This window comes from Pelophylax lessonae (genome assembly GCF_965119305.1).
Source record: "Pelophylax lessonae genome assembly, chromosome: 4".
Classification (NCBI taxonomy): Eukaryota; Metazoa; Chordata; class Amphibia; order Anura; family Ranidae; genus Pelophylax; species Pelophylax lessonae.
The window spans coordinates 475177190-475200814 of record NC_138771.1 but is presented as its reverse complement, the minus strand read 5'-3'; the positions used below and the strand labels follow the sequence as shown (position 1 = coordinate 475200814).

The window sequence follows — 23625 nt, the reverse complement described above, 5'->3', positions numbered from 1 at the left end:
TGACTTACTCCATTGTCCTCTTAGTCAAGTTAAAGGCTAGGTTCACGTTTTGTAAAAGAAGAGTATAATAAAATAAAAAAATAAAATAAATGCAGGTAAAAAAAGTGCATTTATTATTTTTTAACTCTTCAGCCTTTAAAGCATTGCACCTGTGATCAGCTGATTGTTGGTGCATACCTGGATTCTGCAGACTCTCAGTACATTGTCTGCCCATATCTCTGATACAGACAGGCAGTTACTGAATGGCGGGAAGATCAATTAACTATGAGAGCGCTCATCAGCACCCTCGCAGTTCATTGAGTTCTACAAGCTGTCAGCCACAATGGCTGACGGTACTTATTGTCAAATTAATTCACAGGAAACCATGAATGAACGACACAGACGTGTGGGTGTAGCCCTGCACAGCTGCGCTGTTTTCAAATTGTGACAGTTGGTATGCTGTCAAAAAAGTTGGGAGCAAGAGGAACAGGAGGTTACTGCACAGGAACATGTTACATGTCACACACTAAATATGGGTGTAATATGTAACATGCTCCTAAAGGTGAATTTAGCCTTTAAGAGGTGTGGTACAATGCTCAAAGTACTGTGCTAAACACAGTTCTTTATACTGTATATTGTCATGGAGGGCTACCTGCATACCCATAAAGGGAAATGCATACCGGTGACTCCACCACTACGTGACTTCTGTCTTGACGGTAATCCTTTTCCCAAGCCCCTCTATGACTATATAAAAAGCAGGGGTGGCCCATTTCCTAAACAGGCAGGAGAACCCACACCAAATAAGATGGCACCATGTATATATGCAGCAAGTAATTCCTGATTTGGGCACCATCTTTGAACAGGGACCCAAGTCGCTCTTCTAAATGTTGGAGTAACACAGTGGGCCCCGAAAATAATAAATACCGGGTACTAGGTTCTAACCGGCACCAGAACAAGTGAGTGTAATACTTACCTTCTCTTTTTTTAATAAGTCTGTCATAATGGTTTTACACTATGGGCTTCCTTTTATCATTTCCATATAAATGGTACTACTGGATCTCTACTATTGGATGGACCCAGCACATTAGACAAAATACTTAAAGGGGGCATTCCCAACAAGCGAGTTTGACTAAACGAGAGATAGTTGGTCAATAAATTCTGGTGAGTGCAATTTCATGTGGGGTACAATAGGCACTGTGTGGATCAAGCAACAAAAGCAATTTTGTCACAGAGCACCAGCTTTTTTTACCCACCTGACACTTTTTGTTGATTGGACAAAGAGATATCACTGAATGTGAAAAAGCTAATATGATAGTCAGGAACTGTCAAGCACTGTACTAATATATTAATTTCTGTTTTGTACTTATAATGTATATGAGACAAGCGCGGTTGCTTCTTATTTTATCACTGAGTTGTATTTACATGGATACACTTACAACTAGGGATGCACCGATACCACTTTTTTTTAGCAACGAGTTCCGATACTTTTTTTAATTACTCGCTGACACCAATTACTGATACCTATTTCCCTGGTCCCCACTGTGCTCCCCTCCCTGCACTCCTGTTCCCCACTGTACCACCATGAATGCCTTTCTTCCCCCTTCCTGCATACCTGTTCCCCACTGTCCCCCCCCCCCCCCACGCACCTGTTCCTAGCTGTATCACACTTTACCCCTCTCTACCACTCAAACTCCCTTTTTGTGTACATTTCAGTTATCAGAGGGAGAATCCCGCTGACAGCTGAAAGAACTGAGCCAGTAAGTATTGATTTTAAGTATAGGTGCATACCGATACTCGTGCAAATGCTTATTATATCGGCACCAATAACGGTATCAATATCAGTGCAACCTTTCCTAAAACTGCAGCAGTCCATTTCTTTTTTATTTACACAGGTTCACATCCAACACGGTCTGATAATTAGTATCCCTGGCACTGAACCATATACCTTTATTATCTTTCTGTTGATTTGCCCTTTGCTTCCTGGTCTCATTCAAAAGGGGCAATAGAGTCCCCAATGCAGGGAAGAGTTTTGCCGGCATGAGGATGCACAGGTGTTGCATGCATGCCCATTCAGGCAGTCCCGCACAGCTGTGTACCAATGTGACATCTATGTGGAATGTAATGTAAAGTGGAATATACAGTTTGTAATAATGATTACAGAACTAGGTAATTTATGTATTTTATATCTCCCTATAGTTCACCTTTAAAATAAACTTGTCGTGGATTAAATCAAACTAAACTGACCACCTGCGTTTTAGATAAGGGAAAATTAAATGTTAACATTTGTCAGTTGTTAAAACATATGAAATAAGTGAATAAAATGCTGACACCTAGAGGTCCCTTCATGAATCAGCATGCATCTTTCCAAGGTTTACAATAGCGTTATTATACAAATTCCAACAATTCCTGCAAAATTGACAGCTAATCCGCCCCTTATACACCTTCCTGTTAGCCAGTAACAGTGATACGTAAATATGGAGATTCAGGAGGTGGCAGGCCAGCCATTGCCTTTTGAAATGTCAGAATTCCAGGTTTGGGGATTTTAACGAAGCTGTACATAACACACATCAGATTCATTTACTTAGCTTATATGTTTTACCAACTTACAGGTATACATTTTGTTTGTTCAATATTTTTTTTTTGTTGTAAATGTCAAATTTAGCATTGTACAGAACACAATGCAAACAAAGGTGGTTTCAAGCATCACACAGTTGCAACATCATGAATAATATAGTTAGTTAAGTAGTATTGCCTTACATCATAGATAACAGTCAAAGCAGAATCTCACCCTAAAGGGGAAATTCTGCGTTATGCACTCCTCCCCCTTCCTAGATCCCTTTTGGCACATGATCACTTTTTTGGGGGGAGCAGGTACCTAGTTATGACAGGTACCTGCTCCCACTACTGGTTAGATCATCGAGGCGATCTAAAAGGAAGTTTGCCCTTTCCTTTTTTTCCCCGCAGCCTTCTTGGACATATAATGGGACCCGTCTCACAAAGCGCAGCACAGTTTGTGCATGAACTGTGGGAAGCCAGCTGTGAATTCATAATAAACATGCTGATGCGGGGGAACCCAAATACTGGAGAAGAACTGGCCCGGGTGAGGACAGTGCTGGATTCCTGGACCAGTAATTTTCCTATTTTTAAAAGTCAGCAGCTACAGTATTTGTAGCTGCTGACATTTAATTGTTTTATTTCTAGGGTGAAGATCCCAGGCATCCCAACCTGCAAAAACTAATTTTTGGAAGGTGGCAAACTCATTTCCCCATGCCGTCGCGCCCTTTCTGCGCCGCCGCGCCCCATCCCCCCCCCATGCACTAATTTAACACAACTAGAGGATCATCAAATTTAATGGAATCAGTATACAGAGGTTTACTTCTTCTGAGAGATATTAAAGGAACACTCTAACCACCATGAACACTTCAGTGATTTGAAGTGGTCATGGTGGAAGGAGTCAGAAACACTGCACATGCTGGGATATGTACTTTACAGTGCATCGCTAGGTAATGGGTAATTCCCCTCCCTTCAGTAAAAGCCCAGTGACTTCCTGTTGGCTTTCTGGTTGTGGAATAATGGGTACATTTCCCCAGAGGCACATAGACCACAAAAAATGACTATGGCAGAAGTTTTATTCCTTTATCAAAAATGTAAAAGAAAAATGTCTACAGGTACACTTTACCATAATTCCACGTGTGGCCATTCCCTCAAGAAGCAGTGAGGAGAAGCTTCCAGAACCCCCCTGTGCTCCCAGTGTAGGGATCTCCCACACAGCATAATGGACAGACACAAGAACACGAAGTCTCCTCTCACTGCAGACCATTCCACCAGACTACGGTCTTCCCCCCTGTACATCTGTACATGATGAGATAATTACCAGGTATCATAGACTCCCACACGGCGACCTCTGCGCGCGGCGTACGGCATGAATCCTGTATGGCTCCTGTCACAGGTGGAGTGCATTTCATATCACTCCGCCTGTGACAGAGCTGGAACTATACAGGAAGCAGCGGCTCTGTCACTGACATCCTAAGTCTCCCGCGGCAGCCGGGAGATCATATTTGCAAAGGCGGGAGACTCCCGCAAGTCGCGGGAGAGTTTGGATGTCTGAGATCCTCAAGGACCAGGCTTATTGCTGACATTTGTTGTTTACAAGGTGAAATCAGTATTATTTGCTAGAAAATTACTTAGAACCCCGGATTATTATACATTTTTTTTTTTAGCAGAGAACCTAGAAAATAAAATGTAGATTTTTGCAATATTTTATTTATGCAAAGCCACAGGTTTTATTGTGCACCATTATGATGTTTTAGCCATAGGTGTCCTTACAACCAATGACCCTCCCCTGCCCCTCTCTGTCAGCGGTGGGGGGTCACATTAGCTAAGTGATGGAGAAAAACTGAGGGAGAAGAGAAACTTTGAAATACTAGTCAGTACCAGTCTGCAAAAGTGTATTGGATTTGAAAGAAGAAATCACCTCTAACGTTGGGTGTCCTATGTGTGTGGATGTTTATGTATTGTGTAAAACCAGGGCTGTCTTTAATATTGATTGGACCCTGTGCAAATATTTTCTTGGGCCTTCTAAAATCCACTTAATACCTATTTGCAGGCAGTGTGGGCTCAAGGGGCTGCTGCTTTGGGCCCCACAACAATGACTGGGCCCAGGGCAGTTGCCCCTTTTGCCCTGTGTTAAAGACGGCCCTGTGTAAAACTATTAGAATTTTTTTTTAACATTTTAGAATGGGATGCCTCAAGATTGTCCATAATTTTAAAGGGTGACTTGACTGAAAAAAGGTTGAGAAACACTGGGTTAAACTCAGCGAATTTGCTCCATGTATCTTCATTTCTCATTTCTTTTTAGAATGGGCACACACAGCTCCACAGAGGGTCAGTAGGAATGTACTTCCTTCCATCCTTATCTCCCTCTGCTACCTGTGTAACCAATCAGGCTTCTAAAGCAGTTTAGAATCTGTGGTGTACCAGTATCTCCAGCAGATGTGCTCCAGAATCACCATTTTACAGGCAGAAAGTTGTGGGGTGGACTGGCGCATTACAGCAATGCCTAGATGGAGAAAAAAACTACTCGGCAGGTTAGCTGTGCTCTTTGATTGCATCTCAAGGTCTAATTTTTCACTTTGACGGATAAGAACGTCAAAATAAAAAGTAACATGTAAACAGCAGATATTTGATACCTTTTCGCAAAAGGAAAATAAACTTTCTTATAGTGAATTTTAGCTGACATCAAAATTACAGCATTGCCCTTCTGTTCCCACAATATGCATTTTTTTCATAGCATAGAAAGATTACGAGACAGCTTTATAAAAGCAGAAAAATGAAACACAAAGAAATGTAACACATAACTGGAATTTATATTTATTTGACAGGGATTGATGAATAAGGCAATTATTTATCATTAGCCTTTCACAGGATGTTGGAGGCATTAGTCATGCCATTAAAGACTAAAGTTAAAAGAGTGGGAGTAGTGAATGGCACAGGCTGATATAACCCATCGATTGTCCTTCTTTGTAGGGAAACCATGAAAATGTATGATTGCCGTCACATGCAATTCACTGTACTACAGGTGTTAACCGTTACAAAAGAATTCTATACAATTCAATAACAGCCCACTATAATTTAAAGAAGTCTTTGCATTATGAGGGCTTTAACCACTTGCCGACCGCCGCACGACTATCTACGTGGGCGGTCAGCCCCTCACAGGCAAAGTGACGTAGGTCTACGTCGCTCGCCTGTGAGGGTTTAGGGAGCGAGCGCGCGCCGCCGGAGGCGCGCTCCCGCTCCCGCGTGGTCACGGACCCCCCCGCGCGCGTGACCGGCGGACCCGATCGCCGCCGGCCACTCTGCGATCGGCGGGGGAGAGGGAGATAGTCAGGCAGCTTGTGTAAACAAGCTGCCTGTCATTCTCCTCTCTGTATGAGAGCTGATCACATGGATCTACTATGTAGATCCATTGATCACTCTGCATACAGTTGAAGCCACAGCCAATCACAGTTAGAATCACGCCCCTAGGGACACACACAGCCCCTCCCTCTCAAATAAAGTTAACCCCTTCACTACCAGTGCATTTTTACAGTAACAGTGCATATGTATAGCACTGATTACTGTAGAAATGTCACTGGTAACCCCAAAAGTGTCAAAAATGTCAGTCAAGGGTCCGATCTGTCCGCCGCAATGTCGCAGTACCGCAAAAAAAATCGCAGATCGCCGCCATTACGCGTTAAAAAAAAAAACAACAAAAATGACAAAAATCTTTCCCTTTGTTAGTAAACGCAATAACTTTTGCGCAAACCAATCAAAATACGCTTTTTGCGATTTTTTTTACCAAACATAGGTAGCATAAAACAAATTGGCCGAAAATATTAAAAAATTTTGATTTTTACATTTTTTTTTGGGGGAATTTCATATAAAAAAAAGGGAAAAATATTGCTATTTTTGCAAAATTTACGCTCTTTTTTTGTTTATAGCGCGTGATCAAAAAATCGCACAGGTGATCAAATACCACCAAAAGAAAGCTCTGTTTGTGGGAAAAAAAGGACGCCAAATTCGTTTCGGTACAGCGTCGCACGACCGCGCAATTGTCCGTTAAAGTCACGCAGTGCCGAATCGCAAAATGCCCTCTGGTCGTTTAGCAGCCAAATCCTCCGGGGCTTAAGTGGTTAAAACACTCAGGCTTATTCAATAATTAGCACAAGGAGCGATAAAATAATTACCAAGTACAGCAAGTCCTAGAAAACCAAAACAAGAACGCACTTTACAGAACAAAATGGAGTCTGCTTGGCTGCAATGACTATTTTATATTTAGTGGTTTTCTCCCTGAATTGCAAGCCAAACTGGGGTAGATTTACCAAAACCAAAATCTGGGACAGCTCTGCATAGAAACCAATCAGCTTCCAGGTTTTATTGTCAAAGCTTAATTGAGCAAGATGAAGTTAGAAGCTGATCATGCACAGCTGCACCAGATTATGTACTCTCCAGTTTTAGTAAATTAAACCCATTATCTGTAAATCAGTTTTAATTTCAACATAAAGTATTATTGTACTTTCATAAACGGCAAAGTTACCTTCTTTGTCTTCTCCAACATGAAGTTTATCTAAAGACAAAACTTTTTTTTGTCTTGGATGGAATCGTGAGGGGGAAGGACCTCTATAAGTTTTTAATTGCTGTCTGAGTATATTTACTCTCTCTACTTGTCCTGGAACGTAAAGTGCATCTAAGGTCACAGGCTAGGTTCACATATTTATTACAGGTATTAACCTCCCTGGCGGTATGATTCTTTCGGATTTTAGGTGCTGAAAGCGGTTCCATTATTTTGCATGTAATTCTTGAGAATGAGCAGCCCAAACCAACTATTTACATATTTTTTTTGTACTGTGCGTTCTTCTTTATAACATCTCGGGTATGATAAAGTTTGAAACACAAAATCATAAATTATAATATAATAAAAAACTATAAGTTAAAGTATGTATGTATACATATATATATTCTGTATATATCTATACAATATATATATATATATATATATATATATATATATATACAGTATATATATATATATATATACGTATATAAATATATATAAATACATATATATATATATAAATACGTATATATATATATATATATATATATATATATATATATATATACACACACATAAAAAGTACAGTAAAACTGCAGGGAAGGGCACTGGGGGGCAATGTAATGTGAATTTATTTTATTTTGAATGGTATCAGTGTGTTTGGTGTGTTTTACATTTGAATTTGCCGCCGGTTCCACCCCCCCTGCGAACGTCACGTCGCAGGAGACGGAAGCCGGGGCACGGAGAGGATCGGGAGGAAGATCCGCCGCCACATACCGCTCGCATACATCGCTGGATCCCGGTGACAAGGTAAGTAACCTCTTTTACAGGATCCAGCGATGCTTCTGGCGGTACCCCGAGTGTGGCTCGGGGTTACCGCTTTTGGCTCTGAAATTTAACCATGAGCCACGCTCGGGAATACCGCTATTAAGGTTAACATAGTGTCAATGTAAGCAGCTCTTTACATATACACTCACCGGCAACTTTATTAGGTACACCTTGCTAGTATCGGGTTGGACCCCCTTTTGCCTTCAGAACTGCCTTAATTCTTCATGGCATAGACTCAACAAGGTGTTGGAAACATTCCTCATAGATTTTGGTCGATATTGACATGATCGCTTCATGCAGTTGCTGCAGATTTGTCGGCTGCACATCCATGATGCGAATCTCCTGTTCCACCACCCAAAGGTACTCCATTGGATTGAGATCTAGTGACTGTGGAGGCCATTGGAGTTCAGTGAACTCATTGTCATGGTCAAGAAACCAGTTTGAGATGATTTGAGCTTTGTGACATGGTGCATTATCCTGCTGGAAGGAGCCATCAGAAGGGGCACACTGTAGTCATAAAGGGATGGACATGGTCAGCAACAATACTCAGGTAGGCCGTGGCATTTTAACAATGCTCAATTGGTACAAAGGGGCCCAAGGTGTGCCAAGAAAATATCCTCTACACCATTTCCCCACCAGCCTGAACCGTTGATACAAGGCAGGCTGGATCCATGCTTTCTTGTTGTTTACGCCAAATTCCAACCCTACCATATGAATGTCCCAGCTGAAATCGAGACTCATCAGACCAGGCAAAGTTTTTCCAAACTTCTATTGTCCAACTTTGGTGAGCCTGGGCAAATTGTAGCCTCAGTTTCCTGTTCTTAACTGAAAGGAGTGGTTTCAAGGTATGATGCGTTGTGCATTCAGAGATGGTATTCTGTATACCTTGGTTGTAACGAGTGGTTATTTGGGATATTGTTGCCTTTCTATCATCTCTAACCAGTCTGGCTATTCTCCTCTGACCTCTGACATCAACAAGGCATTTTTGTCCACACAACTGCCGCTTACTGGATATTTTCTCTTTTTCGGACCATTCTCTGTAAACCCTAGAGCTGGTTGTGCATGAAAATTCCAGTAGATCAGTAGTTTTTTAAATACACAGACCAGCCCGTCTGGCACCAACAACCATGAGATGTTTAAAGTCACTTAAATCTCCTTTCTTCCCCATTCTGATGCTGGATTTGAACTTCAGCAAGTTGTCTCCACCACCTCTAGATGCCTAAATGCATTGAGCTGCTGCCATGTGATTGGCTGATTAGCAATTTGTGATACCAAGCAATTTAACAGGTGTACCTAATAAAGTGGCTGGGGAGTGTAAGTTTGTACATTCACATCAGTCTCTGCCCTCAAGGAGCTTACATTCTAAGGGACCCTAGCTCACATTCATACACATACTAGGGCCAATTTAGACAGGAGCCAATTAACCTACCAGCCATAGGTGTGCACAGCCTGCTGCATTAGGGTGTGCACCCCGAAGCTCAAACACGTGTATGTGTGTGCATACATACAGCGTTGCACGACCGCGCAATTGTCCATTAAAGTAACGCAGCGCCGTATTGCAGAAAATGGCCTGGTCATATAGGGGGTAAAACCTTTCGGTCCAGAAGTGGTTAAGTAAGCTTTTTTTGAATTGTCAATAATACTTTTAGTTTGCAATGCTGATGTTATAAAATGAAAGTGAGTGCTGTGACTGTGGATCCCCTTCTAAGTGTGTGTAAAAGTTTAAGTTCCATATTTCTTTTGGTCTGTTTGATATATCGTTGGAAGCATTTTTTTATACAGGTTTGATCGGTGAAGAACTGTCCTTTGTCCTCTGCACACTTCCTGTGTTGTCTCAGAGTCTGTTTAGCCATCTTATCTTGGACTACAGTAACAGACTGAATATCCTTTATATTGTAAAAATCTGAATTTCAGATTAGTTGAATAGATAAAATAGGAAAAAAATATTATTTTCATTTTGGAAAGTGTAAGGGGAGGGTTATAACCCCTGTCAGCTTTTTTTTAGTGATCTGTATCCCATTGGGCAAGATTTCCCTTAACTTCAGAGTAAGGGAATCCCTGGTTTGTTACAAGAACTAGTGAAAGTTTTCCCCTCTATTTCTGTTCTGCTGAGCACTCAAACTTTGGGATTTTCTCTCACTTTTGCTCCCAGTGACAGCAGTAAACAGGACAAATAGACAGGGTGAATATCCCTACCATGGGCACACACAGCAATACAAATCTGACAAGTGTTCTAATCCCTCTCCAATCTTACCAAAACTAAAATAAAATGTTTTGCCTATATAAAGTTATACCTTAAGCAAAAGGCAGTGGTCAGGACTGACACCATGCAGCTTACAAAAAACATATGTTGTCAGCCCACAACAGGGCTGAAAAGATAAATGCATTTCTGGCAGATTGTATGGTCTCCAAAGGTTTAAAACGCGAAGAAATGTGCATGTATTGCGAAGATGTTATGCATATTTTTTTTGTCTATGAGGAGAATTTTAGAGAGATTTTTTTTTCTCTCACCTCCTGGTGTGTGAGGTGAAGGAAAACAGTGCCAGGACAAGGTCATCCAGCACCCAGGGACAAGATGGCAAATTGCACCCCTTGCCAGATTGAGTCCCCACTAGAGCACTAGAGTCCCCCTTTACATCAGGTGTCCCCAATAGAGTCCCACTTTACATCAGATGTCCCCAATAGAGTCCCAATTTACATCAGGTGCCCCAGTAGAGTCCCCCTTTACATCAGGTGTCCCAGTAGAGTCCCACTTTACATCGGGTGTCCCCAATAGAGTCCCACTTTACATCAGGTGACCCCAATAGAGTTCCCCTTTACATCAGGTGTCCCAGTAGAGTCCCACTTTACATCAGGTGTCCCAAATAGAGTCCCCCTTTACATCAGGTGTCCCCAATAGAGTCCCCCTTTACATCAGGTGTCCCAGTAGAGTCCCAATTTACATCAGGTGTCCCCAATAGAGTTACACTTTACATCAGGTACCCCCAATAGTCCCCCTTTTAATCAGGAGTCCTCAATGGAGTCCCTCTTTACTTCAGGTGTCCCCAATACAGTCCTTCTTTACATCAGGTGTCCCCATTAAAGTTTCTTTTTTACATCAGGTGTCCCCAATAGAGTTCCCCTTTACATCAGGTGTCCCCTATAGAGTCCCCCTTTCAATCAGGTGTCCCCAATAGAGTCCCCCATTACATCAGGTGTCCTCATGCTCCCGAGTTGTCTCTCCCCTCCTCTTTCCCCTTTGTACTGGGAAATCAGTACTCACAGCGTGTCCTTCCTCTCTCCGGTCGTGGGACAAGTCACATGACAGGGGGAGAGAGGAAAAAGGATACAGTCCACCCTCCTTCCTCAGCAACAAGGCGCTGAGACTGAGAACAGTTCTGTCTCAGCACCGGCTCCTTTCCACCCCATGCAAGCTGGAGGGAGGAGAAAGACGAATCCTCCCTCCAGCAGTCCGCTGCTCCTTTTGACAGGAGTTACATTGCAGTGGGACGAGTACCAAACTCAGCTGCGCCCCCCACCTCCTTCGACACAGTGTCTGGGGCAGGTGCCCACTCAGCCCCCCCCCCCCAGTCCCAGCTCTAAAGAGAAATATGATGCAGAGGGCAAAAAAAAAAAACAGTGGTTTTGTCCATTCACCACCCTATTCAAAATGAAAAAAAAAATGTTGGGCTTTATATACATTTTAAACTAAAGGGACTCATCTCTCGCTGCCTCCCTCTGCTTTACTGAAGTGAAATCAGGGGCTGGGAATCCTGTAGAACCCAATTCCTGGTCCCCTGCAGGCTACAGTGGTTGGATCAGCATTCCCCTTCATCACCACTGTGTATAGATATAAAGTGGAAGTCTTATTCTACAATTTGTTCTGTTCATTTTAAAAGTAAGATAATGTTTATAGTGTAAGCATGGAAACGCTAGGCATAAGTGAAATGAAGGCATTTTTTTACTCTACGAAAAAAAAAAAAAAAAAAAACTAACAAAATTAATGTTAACACAAATACGTTTTCGTTAAAAATGTTTTTTAAGTAGCTAAGGAGAGCAGGGCTGTAACATTGGGTTAATAAAGGGTTAAATAGAAAAGACATATATGTATATATATATATATATATATATATATATAAATAAATATATATATATATATAAAGTTGGGCCCTGCAGGGTAATGTCATAATGTGCTAGCTAGTATGCACTGCGTACTAGCACATTATGACAGACTTACCTTAAATCAAATCCCTTCAGCAGTGCGCTATCATCACTGCTGGGGCTTGCATCTTCACCTGATCTTCCTTTTGGGTTCGCCATTCCATTTGAATGGCCGAGACATGATACACTGTACAGAACTCTCACAGAGTCTTACTAACACCAGAGGTGTGTTACTGGTCAGATCACAAGGTAAAAACAGAAGGGAAAAAAGCCAAAGAAAAGAAAACAGATGTAGCCATCAATACGATACATTTTTGATTGTGGGATGAATACTATAAGGGCTCTTTCACACGGGCGATCCGATCAGATCCGACTGTCAGTTTTTTAGGCGGATCTGATCAGATCCTCCATGCAGCTCTATGGGGTAGCGGGTGTCAGCGGAGACACCTATTTTTCCATCCGTTCAGTAATCGGATCGGATCCAATCTGATGAGAGCGGACAAGCGGTCCGCTCTCATCCGATCCCCCATAGAGGGCAGCGGGGGCTGAGACACCTCCCTCTCCGCTCTGCAAGCGGAGACGGAGCTGTCATCCGCCCGGCTCAGCGGGGATCGCGTATCGATCCCCGCTGAGCAACACGGATCTGCCTACGGAGGCGGACCGTGTGAAAGAGCCCTAAGTTTAAATGAGCCTTTTTGCTTTTTTTAGACAGCAGTCACAGCTTGAGAATGCTACAGAGAAGGACTCTTGCCCTCTTTGTGAAAGCATTGACTTCTCTGCAAAGGTCTGACTTACTAATGCCTCGTACACACAATCAGATAATCGGATGACTTATCATTCGCATTTTGTTGCATGATACTAATATCGAATTCAACAATGCATACTAAATGTAGGATTTTTGTCGTACGATTCTGGAAAAGCTTCCTGGTTGTGTAGTTATGTATCAAATAGTGCAAAACAAAAACAATAGTAGCCAGGCTTTTTCCAGGTTATTTTCGTGTTTCTGATCATGCGTGGTCTTTGTCTATCGAATTTTAGCGGACGCATACTGTACTGATTAAATGACTGTTGCTCGCTATGCTATCGTCTGACAAAAGTTTTTGTGTTTGTCCCTTCGGATTTTGTTGGACGAAATGTCGTGATCGGCTGTCGAAAGCTGTGTACTAACGATCAGATTATCGTGCGATCAAGTCAAAAGCGATATTTTTTGTATGATTATCTGAACGTGTGTACGAGGCATTACTCTCACTAACTCAGGGCTAGAGCTCTCCAATTAGCAGGAAGCATGAGTTAAAGGGTAACTCCACTTTCGTGGGAAAAAAATTGCAAATAAAGAAAAAATAATATTGCGCATAATTGCTACACAAATCATATTGTAATTCAATGTTTTTGAAAATGACCTTTCCTTTTCAATCTGCAGCCATTGTAATTTTCTGAAAATGCATTGCAATATGGCTACCTGGAGCTGTTCTGTATACAGAATGTATACTGACCACACCCCAGAAACATCATTTCCTGCTTGTGTGATTGGCTCATCGATTCTCCAAGAAGTCTGCACTAAGATACAAGTCAGATTTCTGGCATCCCCTGCAACAAAAATGTAATTTTGGTGAGATACTCCCAATAGGAACATGGCAGAATAACAGAAGGTAGGAGTCTGCAACAAAGTTTGTTATAATCTTTGAATGTCCATAGATCACCCAGAGGGGAATGTTTTTTTCTCAACAAAAATGGAGTTATGCTTTAAGCTGATTGCAGAACTGTATAAATCAGACTCGGCAGGGAGCGTGTCAGACCTCTGCAGAGAGACCACTGCTTCCACACAGAGAGCAAAGGTCCTCTTCTGCAGCATGCTGAGAAGGGACAGGCTTTTCTACTTAGGATGTGACTGTTGTACAAAGAAAACAAATTACAGGCCTTTGAACTTTTGTTTTGATGCCCCTGGAATGTATTAAGCTGATTTACCCTGAAAGTTCAGTTGGGCTTTAAGCACATTACTCCAGGCGCATACAATATATACATTCAATCATTCAATGGGATCACTGATTGGCATTTCCATGGTATGGGCACATCTATGCTTTAGGCCTGGCATTTCCATGGTCTGGGCACATCTATGCTTTAGGCCTGGCATTTCCATGGTCTGGGCACATCTATGCTTTAGGCCTGGCATTTCCATGGTCTGGGCACATCTATGCTTTAGGCCTAAAGTAGGCAAAAAAGAAAAACCGTACCTGTGGAAAATCCCGTTTTCTTGTGACATTTTGTAAACTCAATGTTGAAATAGGTGACAAGAGCGTGGATGTAATCATTCCGCTGTACTTGTACACAGAAAGCTGCAGTAAAGGCCAAATCTTCCGGCTTCACTGTGTATATGTCAATTTCCTATTAAAAAATAATATTTTCTTATTTGCCACCTTGCAGTGATAGATAAAGTTGCTCAGATTAGCTACATATTTTAAATGTTACAGATACAAATACATTAATACAAATCCAGATGGTACAGCAAAGTACTTCAAGAGAATGAAACAATGATCCTGTGGAACAGTCACCAAAAACTGCCTCATTTAACATTTTAACTAGCTGGTAGGTGGTATTCTTTATGGTTAGGTAAAGACACTATCCGTCTACAGTTTCTAAAAGCGGGGAAGCTATTAGATTGCAGTCAAGGACTGCAGTGCCCAAATATGAGTTCACTTGCATGTGCTGGGCAGACTGAGAGTGAGCCTTAAAGTCACCTTGTCACAAATCAGGACTATTTAAACTGAGATTATGATGAAAACATAGACAAAGGTTTCCTTTGAGGCAAAAAAAACATCTTAAAACAACCAAAAACTCAGACATAATGGAAGCTCAGGTTATATAGAATTTGACAACTTTCCAGTATTGTGCTTGGTTTTGTCTATCCCACCTCCTAAGCCACTCTCTTTCCTTTATTGTGACAGGTAACTTTTTTGACCAATAGTGGTGTTCAGGTGGTAGGACTTTGCATAGTCTATGGGCTGCTTTAGTCTCAGTTAGCAAAGTGTCTAAGTCCGTAGGAGTGTTCCTGTGGCTCATACTGCACATGATATAATAAAATCAATTCTGTGTTGTGAAATGTTTTTCTTCTCAGCAGAAATGAATGAGCAAAAAATATGTCTCTCTGCAATGAGTATTACCAAACCTTTATCAAACAGGAATTGGTCACCACTTGCTTTGGGTCTACTATGTCCACAAGCGGCTCCTTTATGGCCACATCTCTGATGCACGTCATGTCAAATCCGTAGACATTCTCCCACCCTGTTAACACAAAACAGTTAAACACACAGTTTACATGCTGAGATTTACCAGATTCCCGTACAAAATGCTGCCAGCCTGTCTAAATTTTAAAATAAATAAGGCCGTTATATTGGATCCTTAAGATTGAGCTCCTGCTTGCACTGCCCAGAGGCCCAGATTTATAGTTTTATAAATAAGTGGAAGGCAAACCCTGATGGTGAGTATAATATCACTCGCGCCTCTGGGATATTATATATAAGATGGAAAGCGGCAAGTTCAAACTATGGGTATAGTTGAAAAAGGTGAATGATTAAAAAACTGCACTAACCTCTGGTGATAGAGGGCTATGAAACCCTACTGCATATATGGTGTGACAAAAAACTGTGTTAAGGTATTACTAACTTGTGCCCCTATAAATCAAGTATATTAAATGGTAAAAATGTCACAAAAACAATTACTAATAAAATTATAAATACAAAACAGCAAAAAACTCAGCAATAAATTCCATCATCAGTGATAAATAAAGTGCAAATATAAATCAACAATGATCTCTGGGTGAATGGATAACATCCGTAAAGTGCATTATATGTGCTGGCAATTATTCATATGTTATTCCGCAATAACCATAAATAACGTCCATAAAGTGCAATATGTATTCACAAGAAAAAACAAAAATGGAATAGTCCGTGATAGAAATGTGCTTGGGGAAAGAAAGTGCAAATAGTGCAATAAAGTCCTTTCAGTGCAGATTTGACAGATGCAAAGGAAAGTGCTAATGCTGGTACAGTAGTGGTGTGGCCCTCCACTTCACCTCGAGTGTCGAATGGTAAGATGGCTCACTTACCAGATCCCATGGATTCCTGAGCAGAAATCAATATAGGCTTGATCTCATATGCTCCTGGTCCTTGCTAGTGTATGGGGGTCCTCAAATCGACAGCTTTGATTTGAGTAGTTATGACTAAGGCCTTATAGGCTGAAATGCGTCATCAACTGATCTTATCAGCAGTTGTGTTCTGTGGTTCCTAAATAAAGGATGAAGATTTTTTAAGAGCAACTACCAGTGTGCAGATCATCTTTCTACATATGTACTCAGTTAAAATACTGTATCGAATCCAAGGGTCCCATGTTTTTTCAAACAAAGTCAAAGTTCAAACACAATAGTCATTCAATATAGCCATCAGTTTTTGATTTAGCATTACTTAGCCATGACATTTTGCCATTTATCTATGCAAATGGGAGGAATAAGAATCTGGTCATCGTTATTCTGGCTGCTGTGAATATAAATGAGATCAATCGTCTGCTGTGTCTCAGTGCCTCCTCAATGGTTTGGTTGAAAAGAGCTTGTAGTGGGGATTTCTTAAGGCTGATTTGGGTCATAGAAACATAGAAAAGTGATGGCAGAAAAAAGGCAGAGTGGTCCATCGAGTCTGCCTGTTTTTTTATTTATACATGTTTTGTATTTTTTTTTTTTTTCGTTACGTTTTTTTTGTCTAGATCTACAATATCTCACAAAAATGACTACACCCCTCACATTTTTGTAAATATTTTATTATATATTTTCATGTGACAACACTGAAGATATGAAACTTTGCTACAATGTAAAGTATTAGTGTACAGCTTGTATAACAGTGTAAATTCGCTGCCCCCTTAAAATAACTCAACACACAGCCATTAATGTCTAAACTGCTGGCAACAAAAGTGAGTACACCCCTGTGAAAATGTCCAAATTGGGCCCAATTAGCCATTTTCCCTCCCCAGCGTCATGTGACTCGTTAGTGTTACAAGGTCACATAAGTGTCATTTCTTCAGTGTTGCCACATAAAAAGATATATAAAAATATTTACAAAAATGTTAGGGGTGTACACACTTTTGTGAGACACTGTATGTTGGGTCAACAAGAATATAAAATTGTATATGCAGATCCAAAATCATTTGACTTTTGGGCATGTTCATAACTTTGCTAAAACAAAGGTTTTTTTTTGAGAATATTTGCTTTCACTGTCCTGGAAACACAACAGGCAGTAAGCAGGAAATTTCTAAAAACATCCCTTCATTTGTCACCGAAAAGTGTCCCCATTGGAGATTTTACCCACACTTCCGGGTCCAGCAAAACATTTTTAAAAAAACTGGCTTTTAGATAAAACTTAAGCATGTACAAGGTTTTCAAGCATCCACTGATATATTCACTTTGGTAGCCTGTTTATAGCAGTGAATATTCACCTGCAGCTGACAATGAGATTGGGCTGCAGTATATAGGTTTACTAGGGCAGCACAGGGTCAATAAGGCAGCACAGTGGTTAGCACTATTGCCTGGCACTAGGGTTGCCAGTTTGAATCCCAACCATGGCAATACCTGCCTGGAGTTGCCTACACATGCGGGTAGGGTAATTGGCTCCTGTCTAACTTGGCCCTGGTGTATGAATGTAAGATAGAGATCCTAGATGGTAAGTGCATTGAAGGCAGGGACTGATGTGAATGAACAATATATACTGTATATATAAAGTGCTGTATAAATTGACAGCGCTATAAGTATAAGTACAGCAAATGCTTCCAATCAAATAGTGCGGCATGTCAGAATACAATAAGTGCAGTGGAAATTTGTCTATCTGTGCTGTATAGCGTGGATGGAGGAAAATGTCTGTTTTTTTTTCCTTTCAGCTGCAGGCTGGTCCGCCTTTATTTTAAATCGGCATGCCACTCCCCTTTCCCAGCATCCCAGAGTAAAATATGGTGTCCAATTAATGGATTACCAAATCTTCAAATTGTATTTTGGGATATAGGGAGGCAGAAGTCATCTCAGATTCAGATCTTCTGAGATCATGGAGCTTATCATAGTGTATTTAAAGCGGTAGTAAATCCGCAGCTGCAGGGAAAAAAAAACGTCCCTGCAAGGCAATGTCATAATGAGCTAGCATGCATCACATTCTAGCACATTATGGGAAACTTATCTTAGAACGAAGGCCTCCAGGACCACAATGTCACTGCTGAGATGGATGACATCTTCCCCCAGTCTTCCTTCTGGGTTTGCAGCCTCCAGCTACATGAGTGGCCGGGGGCTCGATGAAGTCACTCCCGCACATGCGCGTGGGAGCCGCCATTTATGGCACGGGCTCTGAAGGTCTGGCATGGTGATGTCAACTGTGCAAGTTTAGGAGATATTCACAGTACCTACAGGTAAGCCTTATTATAGGCTTACCTGTAGGTACATGTGGTGTAACAGAGTTTACTACCACTTTAATATAAAGTGGAACTCCAGGCAAAGGTTTGGGAGAAGGGCAAAAACCTCTGTCAGGCCTTTTTGGCTGCTCTTTTTTCTCATTGGTTAGGATGGAACACCAAAGACAGGCAGTTTCATTGGACTGGTCTCATAAAGAGAAAGAAGCCCATGGGAGCGAAAGATAATTATTCCTGCTTTTTAATGGCATCCTAGACAAAAACAAACATTGCATCTAAAACTACTCCCACACTGCAGGGGTAGTTTTGGATTTTTCCCAAAGTTCTGCCTTACACCCCATAACAGGTTATAAAATACTCTTTGCATCTGAACCCCCCTTCTAGATTGTAAGCTCTAACGAGCAGGGCCCTCTAAATCCTCCTGTATTGAATTGTATTGTAACTGTATTGTCTTCCCTCATATTGTAAAGCGCTGCGCAAACTGTCGGCGCTATATAAATCCTGTATAATAATGATAATAATAATAATCATAATGATCAAAAATACACAAAATCAGCAACAAAGTGCCCCTGGAAATCATTTTGGTAACAGCAGTGTGAATGACATACTCACAGTGGATCTTGAAGTCCTTATATTGCCTATCCTCGATGGCGACAATGTACAAAGCGGCTCGATCAGGAAACATCAGCCCTCCAGGTTTCTGTTGATGAATTGTGGGGAAATGGATCTCGTAATCTATTCACCTGACAAAGACACCACAATTTGAACTGCACATATAAAATCCAGACAAGCACCCCCTGCACGCCTCTACTATCCTCCATCATACTGTCAGACACTGTTTAATATCTGAGAGGAGAGATCAGGCTGCGGGCGACCACACAGATAAAAATGTCACTTTAAATCAAAGTGATTGTCAGTCAGGGCTAAGCGTATTGAAATAAAAAGTCTATAGCTTACTGGCCTCTTTCATCTCAGCTGAAGAGCAAATGGTTGAGATTTTCAGAAGCGCAAATTGCAGTGTTACAGGTGAATCCTTTAGCTTCTAAACTATTAGCCCAAAATATTTTTTAACAGATGAAAGTTCCTCTTCATAAAAAAAAAAAAAAAAATGGAACTCCACTGTGTAAAAAAACAATAACACAAAAATGCCAATTCTGCCTTTTTGCAATGTACATGTGGTTAAAAATAAAAAGTCTAGACCTATGTGTAGACTGCAGTGAAAGAGCTGGTAAGGCCCCTTTAAGTAACCGGGAAGGGAAAAGGGATGAGCCCACCGCTATGATCCCAGAAAGGCTGGAGAAAACCCATGCAGGGTGCCCGCTGAGGTCTGTGGCCCGAAAATGCCCGGAAATGTTCCTTTCTTGCTCCATCTTATGATGGAAGAAAAACATACCCATGCATTCCCTATCGGAGGCTGGTAGTAATTGGACCTTGACCCAAGCTTCTTGCGGTCAGGCCAATGAACCCTAAATAACCCTAAATTCATGAATGTTTAAGCACTATCGTGTACAACGCGTTTGCTGAATGGCGTGTTGTCCTATGGTCTATGTCGGATTATTTTAAGTGAAATAAACTCCACGATTTCCTGCATTTGGAAGTGCAGCATTCCTCTCTTTTTGCATGTTTGTACTTTCAAGGCCCCTTTAACACAGGCATTCCATCAATTTGTTTTACCCTTTGATTAGATGGATCAAAAATGGACTGCAAGGTATCCTATGAGCAGCTGGATGCAAACAGATAGACATCCAATTACATCTGGGTTATTTAGGGTTCATTGGCCTGACCGCAAGAAGCTTGGGTCAAGGTCCAATTACTACCAGCCTCCAATAGGGAATGCATGGGTATGTTTTTCTTCCATCACAAGATGGAGCAAGAAAGAAACATACATGGATATCACGTATGTGACATCTGTTTCGGTTCTGATCCAACTCCGCAGAGGATCAGTCTAGAATCCCCTGTTGAGAAAGAAAGGAGGGTGCCCATATAAAAGGGGTCCAAAGGGAAAATATAATGTGACCACCTGGAATTTAGTGGAGGGTCTAGTTCACAGAGCCTCAACTTCTGGCAAAGCCGATGCTAAGCCCTACACCCTCCTAACAGTAAGCTCCACTTGTGCCATTCAGAAGGACAAAACCTCTTTTGTAACAAGAGGCTCTGGCATTTGAAAGTCAGCAGGACTTAAGCTGGCTATAAACTGAGCATATTTTGGCTGGGTCCTAATGAACCAGCCAATGTTCGATCAGTGGGTGGTCCTGACACCACCACATCCTTTGATTTAAAAAAAAACTAAACAGCACCTGCAGCTTATCAAATGCAGGAACTGTTTGGGTATTCTGATGGCTGCGGCAGGGGGATTTTTACATCCGCTCTGTTTAGAGTGGATGGATAAATCTATGGGTGTATGGCCAGCTTAAGCTTCAGAAGGAGACAGGGAGTAAAATCAACTTGACTAGACATTGAGGCTCTGTGTGTAGCCTGGGCCTTTCTTCAAGGGGTTTACATATGAACAAAGATTTTTATTTATTTTTTGGTTTTTCTTATTAACAGCAGGGATTTACAGGCAGTAAAAGATGCCCGCGCTTCAGCAATATAACTGACTTGGTAATGAGGCCAGGGCAAGTTCTCCTAAAAGCTATTTGGATGGACAAATATAGCAAAGCAAGGAACAGAAGTCAGGTTTGCTGATCTTTCCATTCACCCTTTATGTGACTAAAGCCTAATCTTTTTTTACATGCAGGGCCGGTGCTTTCACTAGGCAAACTAGGCAGCCGCCTAGGGCGCATTGCCACCTAGGGGCGCAGCCACGAGTCGGCACTCTCTCTCAATCATAAATGATACTTGTGAGCTGAGGGGAGGGATGGCAGTGGGGGAGGAAGAAGGGACAGAGGAAGATGCCAGGTGTCTTGGGCAGTGGCGGAACTACCAGGCCCTGGCTTTCCACCACTGTTGGGGGGGGGTCACAAGTAGCTGGTCTTGCCTAGGGCGTAAAATAGTCTAGCAACGGCCCTGTTTACATGACAGACACTAGAAGGAGCCTGAAGCCTAATTTTCTCTAGTAGTTCAGCCATTCTATTGATATTCACTTATCCATCCCTTTAAGACCATTATTACAGTTGTATTTTATTTTTTGAGGACAGCATATGTTTTTAAAGTGTCCATATAAAAGGGCATCCATATTCATTTTCTCATAGGTTCCCTTTAACACAAAGGTTCACCAGAATGGCCTTGACCCTTGATGACAGGCATTGAAGGACACAAAAAGTAAAAAAGTAAAAAGTGCCCCAGTCCTTTAAAGTGGCAAAAGTCAAAACAGTCTTTTTTTTTTTTTTGGGGGGGGGGGGGTGTAGATAAAGTGTGCAAATGTTAAAGTGACCCCACATACATACCAGCCACTTATCCCGTGCAAAGATGACAGTATTGAGCATGGACTCGTAGAACAGGCAGTACCCCATCCACTCCGTGATAATAATGTCCACTTTGTCTACCGGCAGCTCCACCTCTTCAACTTTACCCCTAAATATTGTAATGACTGAAAAATTCACAAAAAGAAAACACCGTTGTGGCCACCATTCCATCAATTACAGACATAATGCAGCGACTGCTTTCATTAAAAAGAACTTAGCATGAAGTAAATACCCCTCTGAGAAGCCTCAAATACACTATATTGTCAAAAGTATTGGGACTCCTTTACATGCACATGAACTTTAATGGCATCCCAATCTTAGCCCATAGGGTTCAATATTTATTTGGCCCACCCTTTGCAGCTATAACAGCTTCAACTCTTTTGGGAAGGCTGTCCACAAGGTTTAGGAGTGTATCTATGGGAATGGTTGACCATTCTTTTAGAACCGCATTTGTGAGGTCTGGCACTGATGTTGGACGAGAAGGCCTGGCTCGCAGTCTCTGTTCTAATTCATCCCAAAGATGTTCTATCGGGTTGAGGTGCAGGCCAGTCAAGTTCCTCCACCCCAAACTCACTCATCCATGTCTTTATGGACCTTGCCTTGTGCACTGGTGCGCAGTCATGTTAGAGCAGGAAGGGGCCATCCCCAAACTGTTCCCACAAAGTTGGGAGCATGAAATTGTCCAAAATGTCTTGGTATGCTGATGCCTTAAGAGTTCCCTTCACTGGAGCTAGGAGGCCAAGCCCAGCCCCTGAAAAACAACCCCACAGCATAATCCCCCCTCCACCACATGATTAGGACCAGTGCACAAAGCAAGGTCCATAAAGACATTGATGAGTGAGTTTAGGGTGGAGGAACTTGACTGGCCTGCACACAGTCCTGACCTAAACCCAATAGAACACCTTTGGGATGAAGTATAGTGGAGACTGTGAGCCAGGCCTTCTCTCCAACATCAGTGCCTGACCTCACAAATGCGCTTCTGGAAGAATGGTCAAACATTCCCATAGACACACTCCTAAACCTTGTGGACAGCCTTCCCAGAAGAGTTGAAGCTGTTATAGCTGCAAAGGGTGGACCAACTCAATATTGAACCCTACTGACTGAGACTGGGATGGCATTAAAGATCATGTGTGTGTAAAAGCAGACACCCCAGTACTTTTAACAATATAGTGTAGATGCTTCCCTTCTCTGTATCTTCAAAGAAAATAAACTCAAGGATCTAGTAAGCAACCCTGCCATTGGCAGCTTCTTTCAGAGGCTTCTGGTACTGTATTGTACTTTTCAATCATATCCCAGTATAATGAACATATGTTAAAGTGTATGTATTTTTAGTTTTGGTCAAAGTAGAGCAGGAAAAAAAACATGTTACTTTATTTTCTGCTGTCTTTGTTCTGTTGGGAAGACTTTCATTCACATCCTGCATCTAAAATACATCAGGAAGTAAAAGAAAATCCCTACAAAACAGAGGTAATTCCTCTCTTCATTCATCATTCTGCATTCGTCCAGGCTGCACAAATTGTTCCCTATATTTTCTCTAATGCCATGACTTCCTGTGATCGTCAGCTCCATCTAGTGGCCAAAATATGGAATATACTACTGAAATACCTCAATCAGATTATATATCCTGGATGTAATTGGATAGTACACCTATAGAACAAAAACTCCCAAAATGATGAATCAATGTTTTTGATTTTAGCATATTGATTGCTCAATGACAAACCTTCGGTCTCCTCTTTACCAAACAACAAT

General features: G+C 41.7%; 1 protein-coding gene across 2 annotated transcripts in view; it reads right to left on the bottom strand.

Annotated features, from left to right (window-relative positions):
* PRMT8 (protein arginine methyltransferase 8) overlaps positions 1-23625 on the bottom strand; it is a 251703-nt gene that overhangs the window by 26082 nt on the left and 201996 nt on the right. For both annotated transcript variants that reach the window (XM_082256113.1, XM_082256112.1), the window contains exons 5-8: positions 21859-22001; positions 19085-19172; positions 15204-15319; positions 14272-14422 (exon numbers count right to left, since the gene is read on the bottom strand). In XM_082256113.1, the coding sequence (XP_082112239.1) occupies positions 14272-14422; positions 15204-15319; positions 19085-19172; positions 21859-22001 (498 nt within the window). The remainder of the gene's footprint in view (positions 1-14271; positions 14423-15203; positions 15320-19084; positions 19173-21858; positions 22002-23625) is intronic.